At 38.3% G+C, this 11,846-nt stretch overlaps 1 protein-coding gene across 1 annotated transcript in view; it reads right to left on the bottom strand.

The window, feature by feature from the left end:
* Nucleotides 1–3,505, bottom strand: part of LOC129227327 (scoloptoxin SSD20-like) — an 87,838-nt gene extending 84,333 nt beyond the window's left edge. Inside the window, 1 exon segment of the mRNA XM_054861871.1 lies at nucleotides 3,344–3,505. Coding sequence (XP_054717846.1) covers nucleotides 3,344–3,458 — 115 coding nt within the window. The 5' untranslated portion in view covers nucleotides 3,459–3,505.
* Between the last annotated feature and the right edge of the window lie 8,341 nt (nucleotides 3,506–11,846).

Genomic DNA, 11,846 nt, shown 5'->3' on the forward strand with positions numbered 1-11,846 from the left:
TCCTAAAATGACAGTCTTACCAGTAAAACAGTTAAGTTACCAGTTCAGCCTTGTCACAATAAAGCCTTTCCCTGCATTTTAAAGGTTATCAAAACATATTATCAAATTATCATGCCGTGGAGCGAGTCACTACACAATAAAGCCTTTCCCTGCATTTTAAAGATTACCAAAACATATTATCAAATTATCATGCCGTGGCGCGAGTCACAACACAATAAAGCCTTTCCCTGCATTTAAAGATTACCAAAACATATTATCAGATTATCATGCCGTGGAGCGAGTCACTACGCAATAAAGCCTTTCCCTGCATTTAAAGATTACCAAAACATATTATCAAATTATCATGCCGTGGCGCGAGTCACTACGCAATAAAGCCTTTCCCTGCATTTAAAGATTACCAAAACATATTATCAGATTATCATGCCGTGGAGCGAGTCACTACGCAATAAAGCCTTTCCCTGCATTTAAAGATTACCAACACATATTATCAGATTATCATGCCGTGGCGCGAGTCACTACGCAATAAAGCCTTTCCCTGCATTTAAAGATTACCAAAACATATTATCAGATTATCATGCCGTGGAGCGAGTCACTACGCAATAAAGCCTTTCCCTGCATTTAAAGATTACCAAAACATATTATCAGATTATCATGCCGTGGAGCGAGTCACTACGCAATAAAGCCTTTCCCTGCATTTAAAGATTACCAAAACATATTATCAGATTATCATGCCGTGGAGCGAGTCACTACGCAATAAAGCCTTTCCCTGCATTTAAAGATTACCAAAACATATTATCAGATTATCATGCCGTGGAGCGAGTCACTACGCAATAAAGCCTTTCCCTGCATTTAAAGATTACCAAAACATATTATCAAATTATCATGCCGTGGCGCGAGTCACTACGCAATAAAGCCTTTCCCTGCATTTAAAGATTACCAAAACATATTATCAGATTATCATGCCGTGGCGCGAGTCACAACACAATAAAGCCTTTCCCTGCATTTAAAGATTACCAAAACATATTATCAGATTATCATGCCGTGGAGCGAGTCACTACGCAATAAAGCCTTTCCCTGCATTTAAAGATTACCAAAACATATTATCAGATTATCATGCCGTGGAGCGAGTCACTACGCAATAAAGCCTTTCCCTGCATTTAAAGATTACCAAAACATATTATCAGATTATCATGCCGTGGAGCGAGTCACTACGCAATAAAGCCTTTCCCTGCATTTAAAGATTACCAAAACATATTATCAGATTATCATGCCGTGGCGCGAGTCACAACACAATAAAGCCTTTCCCTGCATTTAAAGATTACCAAAACATATTATCAGATTATCATGCCGTGGCGCGAGTCACTACGCAATAAAGCCTTTCCCTGCATTTAAAGATTACCAAAACATATTATCAGATTATCATGCCGTGGAGCGAGTCACTACGCAATAAAGCCTTTCCCTGCATTTAAAGATTACCAAAACATATTATCAGATTATCATGCCGTGGAGCGAGTCACTACGCAATAAAGCCTTTCCCTGCATTTAAAGATTACCAAAACATATTATCAGATTATCATGCCGTGGAGCGAGTCACTACGCAATAAAGCCTTTCCCTGCATTTAAAGATTACCAAAACATATTATCAGAGTATCATGCCGTGGAGCGAGTCACTACGCAATAAAGCCTTTCCCTGCATTTAAAGATTACCAAAACATATTATCAGATTATCATGCCGTGGAGCGAGTCACTACGCAATAAAGCCTTTCCCTGCATTTAAAGATTACCAAAACATATTATCAAATTATCATGCCGTGGAGCGAGTCACTACGCAATAAAGCCTTTCCCTGCATTTAAAGATTACCAAAACATATTATCAGATTATCATGCCGTGGCGCGAGTCACAACGCAATAAAGCCTTTCCCTGCATTTAAAGATTACCAAAACATATTATCAGATTATCATGCCGTGGAGCGAGTCACTACGCAATAAAGCCTTTCCCTGCATTTAAAGATTACCAAAACATATTATCAGATTATCATGCCGTGGAGCGAGTCACTACGCAATAAAGCCTTTCCCTGCATTTAAAGATTACCAAAACATATTATCAGATTATCATGCCGTGGAGCGAGTCACTACGCAATAAAGCCTTTCCCTGCATTTAAAGATTACCAAAACATATTACCAGATTATCATGCCGTGGAGCGAGTCACTACGCAATAAAGCCTTTCCCTGCATTTAAAGATTACCAAAACATATTATCAGATTATCATGCCGTGGAGCGAGTCACTACGCAATAAAGCCTTTCCCTGCATTTAAAGATTACCAAAACATATTATCAGATTATCATGCCGTGGAGCGAGTCACTACGCAATAAAGCCTTTCCCTGCATTTAAAGATTACCAAAACATATTATCAGATTATCATGCCGTGGAGCGAGTCACTACGCAATAAAGCCTTTCCCTGCATTTAAAGATTACCAAAACATATTATCAGATTATCATGCCGTGGAGCGAGTCACTACGCAATAAAGCCTTTCCCTGCATTTAAAGATTACCAAAACATATTGTCAGATTATCATGCCGTGGAGCGAGTCACTACGCAATAAAGCCTTTCCCTGCATTTAAAGATTACCAAAACATATTATCAGATTATCATGCCGTGGCGCGAGTCACTACGCAATAAAGCCTTTCCCTGCATTTAAAGATTACCAAAACATATTATCAGATTATCATGCCGTGGCGCGAGTCACAACACAATAAAGCCTTTCCCTGCATTTTAAAGATTACCAAAAAAATCTTATCAAATTATCATGCCGTGGCGCAGGTCACAACACAATAAAGCCGTTCTCTGCATTTTAAAGATTACCAAAACATATTATCAAATTATCATGTCGTGGAGCGAGTCACTACGCAATAAAGCCTTTCCCTGCATTTAAAGATTACCAAAACATATTATCAAATTATCATGCCGTGGAGCGAGTCACTACGCAATAAAGCCCTTCCCTGCATTTAAAGATTACCAAAACATATTATCAAATTATCATGCCGTGGAGCGAGTCACTACGCAATAAAGCCTTTCCCTGCATTTAAAGATTACCAAAACATATTATCAAATTATAATGCCGTGGAGCGAGTCACTACACAATAAAGTCTTTCCCTGCATTTTAAAGATTACCAAAAAATATTATCAAATAATCATGCCGTGGCGCGAATTTCGTTGTTGGTGACGTCAGCGTTACTCTATCATTCGCTATTATATATATATGAAAATGTACTATTTCTATTTGAGTTTTTCAGGAAACAGAGGATAATCTCTCTGATTTTGCTGTTGTTAAAATACGTACCTGAGTTCTTCAGGTCTTGTAAGAACTTTTCCGCAAGCGTGCTTTTGCCATACAGAGCCTTTTTACCTTCTTTGGCAATTATTTCCAGCGTTTCAGCGAGATCCGGCCTTCTCATAATTTCGCTTTCCTTCAGTAGATCTCCGGTCTCGTTGTTTGTGAAAACACCCCTGGAAATATTTATTAAGAGTCAATAATAATTTATCTTTCAGCTAACCTGGTAAAATTGTAAAGGCTATGCAGATCCCAATTACAGCATTACGACGCTGCCCCGCCAGGTTTGCCTCTAGAGATTAACTGCAATGGTTTTGGAATACTTCAATCAATTTCCTCTTGAACGGTACACTGTAAAAAAATTCCGAAACGTTACTGAGTATTTCCGTGTAACGTGTCGGGATTTCAATGGTTTTTATCCACTTCCTGGAAAAATCAAGTATTATTGTCAGAAAGTTTCCTGAATTGCTACAAGTTGCACGAATGCACACTTCTCACTAACGTAAAAAATATATTTAGCTCCCAGTTTAAAGTTTAACTTTGCGTATTTATAAAGTGAATCGGCTTCGGCATACTTACGGCCCGTCCATGCTAATAAAGCTCCCAAAGGGAGCGAATAAGTACGGACTACGCTGCTTTGCAAGAGTTGCAGGCGTGAAAAATTCTGGTTTAGCCTTGGTCACGTTTGCAATACTGCTTATGGAACGTTCTTAATAAATCAGGAAGGGGCGAAGCAATTATATTATACCTTCTAAAGTTTACTCTACAGTTCCAGAGACACAACTGGCTTCAAACGGTAAGATTTCTGAATTTTTAAGGAGGTTTCCGAGATAATTTCTTGAAGGTTACTGAATATTAGCGGAAAATATTTCTGCCTTTTACAAGATATGTTACTGGTAGAAATTGGGCACATCAGCTGCCCATTTTTTTCCAGGAACGTTCTGAATCGTTTTTACAGTGTAAATAAGGGATAAAAACACAATAAGGTGTACAAGATCCTATGTAGATGCCAAATTTTTGTCGAGTCACTTACACTGGAACTTCGAAAAGGGTTGATAGTGCTATGCTACTGAATACACTTGAAAAACGATTTAGAAACGTTCCTGGAAAATAATTTGCATACAATGTGCCCGATTTCTGCGAGTAACATATCTTGCAAGAACCAGGAACGTTTTTCGCTAAAATTCAGTAACCTTCCTAAAATTATCCTACACTGTAAACACGATTCAGGAACGTTCCTGGGAAATAATGGGCAGCTCATGTGCCCAATTTCTGCCAGTAACATATCTCGCAAAATCCAGGAACGTTTTTCGTTGAAATTCAGTAACCATCCTGAAATTATCCTAGAAACTTCTTAAATATTCAGAAATATTCCCGTTAAAAGCCAGTCGTGTATCTGAAAAATTCGAGTAAACTTAAGAAGGTATAATATAATAGCTCGGCATCTTCCTGATTCAACAAGGAAGTTCCAAGAGCATCATTGCAATAATGGACAAAGCTTAGCAAGAACTGCTGGCAAGTAACGAAAATTTTACTCGCCTGCAACTCTTGCAAAGCAACGTAGTCCATACCTATTCGCTCCCTTTGCGTGCTTAGCTAGCATGGACGGGGCCGTACCTGAATTGAAGCCGATGCACTTTATAAATACGTTCAGTTATTCTTTAAACTGGGAACTAAAAATATTTTCACAACGGTGAAAAGTCTGCATTCGTGCGAATTGTAGCAATTCAGGAAACTTTTTGACAATGATACTGGGTTTTTCCAGGAAGTGGATAAAAACCATTGAAATCCCGAAACGTAACACGGAAATATCCAGTAACGTTTCGGAATTTTTTTTACAGTGTAGAGGCCTCATGTAAAGTTCAAATATTTTCCCGTTTAATGCCAGTAATGTCTATGGAACTTCAGAGTAAACTTCGGTAGGTATAATATAATAACTTAGCACCTTCCTGATTCAACGACGAAGTTCCTAAAGCAGGATTGCCAACACGGCCAGCGCTTAGACAGAATTGCAGGTAAGTATCAAAAATGTTACTCACCGGCAATATTCGCAACGCTACGTAGTTCATCGACTTATTCACTTCCTAAGGGTGCTCACTCAGTCTGGACGAGCCGTAATCGAACTGAATCCGATACACTGAATAAATACGCTCAGTTAATCTTTAAACTGGGAGCTAAAAATATTTTTCACAACAGTGAGAAGTCAGCATTCGTGCAACTTGTAACAATTGAGGAAACGTTTTAACAACGATACTTAATTTTTCCAGGAAGTGGATAAAAACCACAGAAATCCCGAAACGCTGCACAGAAATACTCAGTACGTTTTTTTTTACAGTATACAGTCAAGTTCTGCTAACTAACAATTTAATTTTTATGCAAGAATAGTTGCTTAGCAGCATGGAGATCTTACACAGCGTATTAAAGGGGCCACCGCTGGCGAAACAAAGAAGAACTCCAGAGCCATCTTGAACCAATTTTCAGAAACCAAAGGTGCCTATAGTAGTTCCGTTGGCAGTACACCGTTTTTTACGTAAAATGTAAATGATCTACGTCGTATACGATTATTAAAGTGCAACATGTGCAATTAATCGGTATATTCAAGTAATACTGAATTCTTTTTAAATGAATTACATCGTGTAAATTTGATTGATAGTGCTTAAATATTAATAGTATGTAAAGTGATTTTTACGACTGACAAGGATATTTTCCTTATAAAACAGTCAGGCAAGGCAGTCAATTAAATACACGAATATTGTTAATTGTATGTGAAATGAACCTCAGTTCCACCAATAACTTTAGTTGGACAGCATAATGCGTAAGACAGTGGTAGCCTAATTGTAAAATCAGGACACCACTCAGGCCTTATGTAAAATCAACCTCCGTTCCTCCAACTAACTTTAGTTGGACAGCATAATGTGTAAGATAGTGGTGGCCTAATTGGTAGGGCGTCAGATTCGTAACCAGTCGAAGATCCTCCGTATTCGTTAATGGCTACTGGGGCATGTTAAATATGTCGTGGTCACAAAGTTCTCCAAATGAACCTATACCTCTAGGGTTACTGGACCAGGGATTGCTCAAATTCCGGTCGGGATCAAAAAACCAGAGCTGTTTTCAGGGTCCCATCCAACCGGTTAAACTATAAACTGCGGTAGGCACGAGGGACCTTGAAGTATAACCATAACCATGTTTAAAAAGATATTCACTAAACAGAGAACTTAATTGTTTGCACTAGAAAAGCTTCACTTGAAATGCGTTTTATAGTGTTACAAATGTTCTGTGAAAACTTTCAAACAATCAATACAACCTATACAAAGATACCTACGAAGTTGTAGAGACTGAAAAAACCTGCAGTATATGAGTTAAACCAATTTTAGTCTCTATTGAGTTTGTCTTTGACTACCAGGCATTTCTATGCTCTACTTGTATCATGTAACTAAAAGAATGCCGTGTGGGAAGTGTTATAAATCCTGTGTTTGTAAAATTCAAGGACGTCTCTTTGGAACTGTGAAAGAGGGATTTCACTGAAAGGCTAATATCCGGTTTAGAGGCGGAAATGGACGTATCTATTAGTTTATAGGTGTGTTAGTTGGTTTGTTTCAGATGCGCACTTTTGATTCTACTATTTAGCCTTAGTTTTGTAAAAATGAAAATTTGCTCACAGCAACATTTTTTAAATCTCAAGTATATTCGATTTATATTCTCACTGCAAAAATTACATGATTTATTTATTCACAACAAAGTTTTGAGCTTACCATTTTGCTTTTACATTCCTGAATGAAATGAAAATATTTTATTTTCTTTTTGTTGTTTCCATGGTAACTATTTTAGTTTCCCCTTATTTTACTTTTGAGAATGAAATAAATGAATAAGTTACTAGTGACATTATAAAATGTGTGCATCAAAATCCCATCGTTATTTTCTCTTCTCCCCTGCTGGATTCATTCAGATGGAATCGTCTTTACTTGGCACATTGTCAAATTACATATAATCCGTGGTCAAACAGTAAGAGTATTTAGGAAGTTACAAAGAAGGTAATGTTCCTTTTCCACGAGAAAGCACTTGACTCCTCCTTCGTCACGTGGTATCCGATGATTCTATTTCGTTGTTTTTGGCAGAAAGTATATTCGGATCATAACATTTTGTTCTAAAAGCAGCAGTTTTTTAAATGTAAGAATAGCTGAAATAACAACAGACAAGTGAAGCAAGTGCTGTAAAGGACCCTAAGACTTTTTTGCACATTGCACGCCCAAGGTAATTCTGTCTGGTTGTCTCATTTAGAAGAGCGTGGATTGCTTACCGATCATCCCCGCTTAAAGTGGAACTTGCGTTCGAGGAGGTGGGCCTTCTCGTGAAAAACGGACAATAATAGCGGCGCCGGGAGCATTCGAAACTGTTGATTGCGTTCTGCTATTGAGTTGCGAAGGCGAAACTCCTATTAAATATCGTGGGTTTAGTTGACGTAAAAAGAAACAATTTGAATGTTTTAACCTATAGCTCAGAGGTTCCCAAAATGCAGGGGTCCACTGCAGTCTGAAAAAATTCAATATAAAAGAAAAATAATGGGGATCCATGCGATACAAATAAGGGTCCACGAGGCCTGGATCCTCTTCAAGACATTTAGCAATAAAATTTACTATCCGACCATCACGAGAAAAGCCACCGCCGAAATGTCTGCGCCTGTCTACTGCTATAGCAACGAGGCGCGTTTCATCTTTCCAAGGGAATCTTAATGTTGGAAAAACCCGTACGGCTGAACAAAGGCGAGCAAACACGTGGCAAAATGCACCAAAAAGCCTTCTTGCCTACCTTTGCAGAAAATGAACGAAGTCCGTTTCTATGGCAGCAGACGGGCTCAGACTTGACGACGAGAGCTTTTCCTCGTAAAAGCCAGACAGTAAGCATTTTACTAGTACTTACGAAGGGCTTAGAGTCCTTCTCACCAATCCCCCCCCCTCCCTCACGGGTTTACTGCAGCTCGTTTACCAACCCACAGAGTACTTTGACAATGTAACAACAAAGGCTTAAAGTCTAACAATACTCATTACGGAAAAAGCAATAGTAATCTTCAGCAGCAGTAGATGGAGCACCTGCCACGGTTTAGGAGGTTATAGCAGATTTAAAAGCTGCTTAAAGTAAAACTTTCTAGGGGTGTTCGCAATCCACCGACAACGTTTACGTGTAAAAAATCTGGACAGCAGATTGCATCAGTCTTTTTCAATTCATACTAAACTGAGAGCAACGCCTCAAATTCTAGGTTATTTATATAACTAGATGAGTGAAGAAAATGGTGAGAAATTTCGTCAATTACGGCTTCACAAAGTCCGTTGTTCAAAAGGCTTATGCTTGACAAGAATGAGTGAAGAAAATGGTGAGAAATTTTGTCAATTACGGCTTCACAAAGTCCGTTGTTCAAAAGGCTTATGCTTGACAAGATTTTTTTCCCTTTTGATTCTGTGTTCGAGTTTTTGGCTGCAAAAGATCTCGACTTTAAAAAAAAAAAAAAAAAAAAAAAAAAAAAAAAATTTAATTTTGACATCTTGAATTCAAATTATGTTTTTCGCAATCACGAGGGTGTGTATGTAGGCGTGTGTGTTTGTGTGTGGGTATGTGTGTTTGTGTGTAGGGGGTATGTGTTTGTGTGCTGCCATAAGTGTGTGGGTAGTTGTGTGTATGAATGTGTGAGTGGGGGGGATATGTGTATGTGTGTAGGCATATGTGTTTGTGTCTGTGTGCGGGCATGAATGTGTGGGGTAGTTGTGTGTATGTGTGTGTGTATGTTTTTGTGTGTCTGTATGTGTGTGTAGTTGTGTATGTATGCGCGTGTGTGTAGGACATGGGATGCAACTTGGAGACGGCTTTCGCTATAGGAGCAGCATCGTGAGGAGCCGATCGACGGTGATGGTGCGGAGGGTGGCGGTGGGAAAATAAAATGATAGGAACGCCAAAAACAGTCAAATGAAAGCAATAAGCAATCGTGATTGCTCAAAAAAATACAAATGGACACCAGACATTATGTATTAGCAGATTATTCAAACTAAAATTTATAAGGTTAACACGCACAGAGTCAGAAACAGAGTCACTATAAGACACTCAGAAAAGTGAAAACTTAAAAATACAAAAGAAGTTTCGTATGTTCGTTCGCGCGCGGTGTGTGGGTGTGTGTTTAATTCTCATTAAAAAAAAATTGTTGTTTCAAAAATTAAAGTCAGTTTTATAATAAGTTTTATAATTTGAAGATTGAAATTATCAGCTACAGTCCAGGGTGCTTATTCCAAGCTCGAAATTCACCTTGCGAGATTAGTTCTGATCGTCTCACTAGATGGCGCTTTAAGGAAAATCGCAGTCTCGCAGTTTAAATCTCGCAAGTTCGTATTCTAAGCTAGAAAAGAAGGGGAAAAAGTGACTTTTCGCGCCTTTACTTGCGAGCGAAATCTCGACTGCCCCGAAGTAGGTGAGATTATGCGATTTTTGTGATACAATTATGGGAGTTTGTTTTTCTGAAAGGTATTGGATCGAGGGAAAACGAATTTGGATGATGCCAATCTTGGAAATGGTTCAGGAAGGGGGGGGGGGGTTAAAACTTCACCGGGGGGGGGGGGGGCAAGTGGTTTTCTATTCAATTTGTGATACAATTGCGGGAGTAAGTTTTCTGACAGATATTTATTGGCAGGAGGATAACAAATAAGAAATTAGGATTTTGCTCTGCGCCGAAAATGGTTGCAGGGGGCAAGGGGGGTCGTAACTGTACAGGGGGGAGTGGTTTTCCGTTCCATTTTCGTGCCGCAAAAACGGGAGTTAGTTTTCCGCTTGCCAATACATTTCAGAAAAACTAATTTGAATGTTGCAAACACCGAACATGTTGCAGAGGGGGGGGGGGTGCAAATGGTTTTTAGTGGAATTTTTTTGATAAAATTGCGGGAGTTGGTTTTTCTGAAAGGTATTGGCACGAGGAAAACGAATTAGGATATTGCCAACCCTGAAAATGGTGCAGGGAAAAGGGGGAGGGGTCATATAACTGCACTGAGGGGCAAGTGGTTTTCCGTTCAATTTTTGTGACACTAAAACGGGAGTTTTGCAAAAACATTTTGCAGGGAAAGAAGGGGTGGGGGGGGGGGGAGTGGATTTCGGTGAAATTTTCGTAATAAAAACTACGGGAGTTGGTTTTTCTAAAAGGTATGGTATTGGTACGAAGAAAACGAATTAGGATGTGGCCAACCCCCAAAAAATGGTGCAGGGGGGTAGAGAGGGGGGGGGGGGGTGAGAATTATAACTGCAAACATAAAATAGGTATATATGCAACATTTCTCGCTTTACAACAAGTTTTCAATGCTTAAAAGACTTAAACCCACTTTCACAACATTATAATACACAGAATATCCGAATTAAATTGCAGACACGTGTTTTGGAGACATTAAGCAGCTCCTTTTTCAATGCAAAAGATGTCAGTTTATGAATAAAAATGCATTCTCGGCTAAGGTTGTTTATTTCCATGGATTTCATTTTCTTTTAACCAAATCCATCACTTAGGAAATACGTTGGGCGGGGGGGGGGGGGGGGCGGGGATCGGGGACTTCCATTTTTCAAGAAATAATGCATTTGAAAAAATTAAGGAGCTAATGAATTTTCTACTCCTCTTTATTGTTTTTGACCGCTTGACGGCCTGAACAAATGCGTCTAGGGCAAATTATATAAAAAGCGTTCATAATTTTTATTTGTCTTTTGTACATTATCCCACTTAAAATTTAGTTGTTTCACAAAAGTACTATTTGTTTCTGAAAATTGTATGAATTTCAAGTTTACACAGAATATACAATCCCCCTTTTTTTGCGTTTAAGGGGGGGCGGTGACATCACAAATGACCGCCCCGTCTGTCACCCATGCTATGTACACCACTGACGAATGTAATTTTTTTTCTGTCTTCTTTTGCTGTAAAATCCTCGTCCCCCTTTTTTTCCCCTAAATTCTTTATTTGTTACCTACTGTCATTATTCAATTTCAATTGAATTTAATTTGTAAGAATTTTTTTTTTTCTTTATTGAAATTTGATATTGATTAACTAATTACAAAAAAGTACAAAGCCTGGTAATTTCTGGGAAATTGTTTCCAAAATTTGATTTTCCATTTCGCCCCGATTGCTCCTTTCTTCATTTCTTCTTCAATTTAGAATCTTTCCTTTGGGTTGAACGTTTAAAGTTCTTTATCAGCTGAAGTGAAACGATGATTAAAAAATCTTACTCCCTTTACGAATATTTTTCAATATACATTTACAGAAGCAGAGTATTTATTCATTTTAAACTGCTCTTATAACCCAGACTGCTGTTTTGACTTTTTAATCTTGAAGATAAAGATGAAATTATGTAGTCATAGTTACAAGTTGCTTGTTTTGAAAAGGAAATCTAAAAAAGTACTGTTTTGAAGATATCTTAAGATTGGGTCTTGGAAAACAATACCTAGAAAAAATGGAATTTGAAAACAGGAATAATGAAGAAATAAAACTTTTTATTTAAGCATA

Source organism: Uloborus diversus, chromosome 8 (genome assembly GCF_026930045.1).
Source record: "Uloborus diversus isolate 005 chromosome 8, Udiv.v.3.1, whole genome shotgun sequence".
In the NCBI taxonomy this organism is placed as follows: domain Eukaryota; kingdom Metazoa; phylum Arthropoda; class Arachnida; order Araneae; family Uloboridae; genus Uloborus; species Uloborus diversus.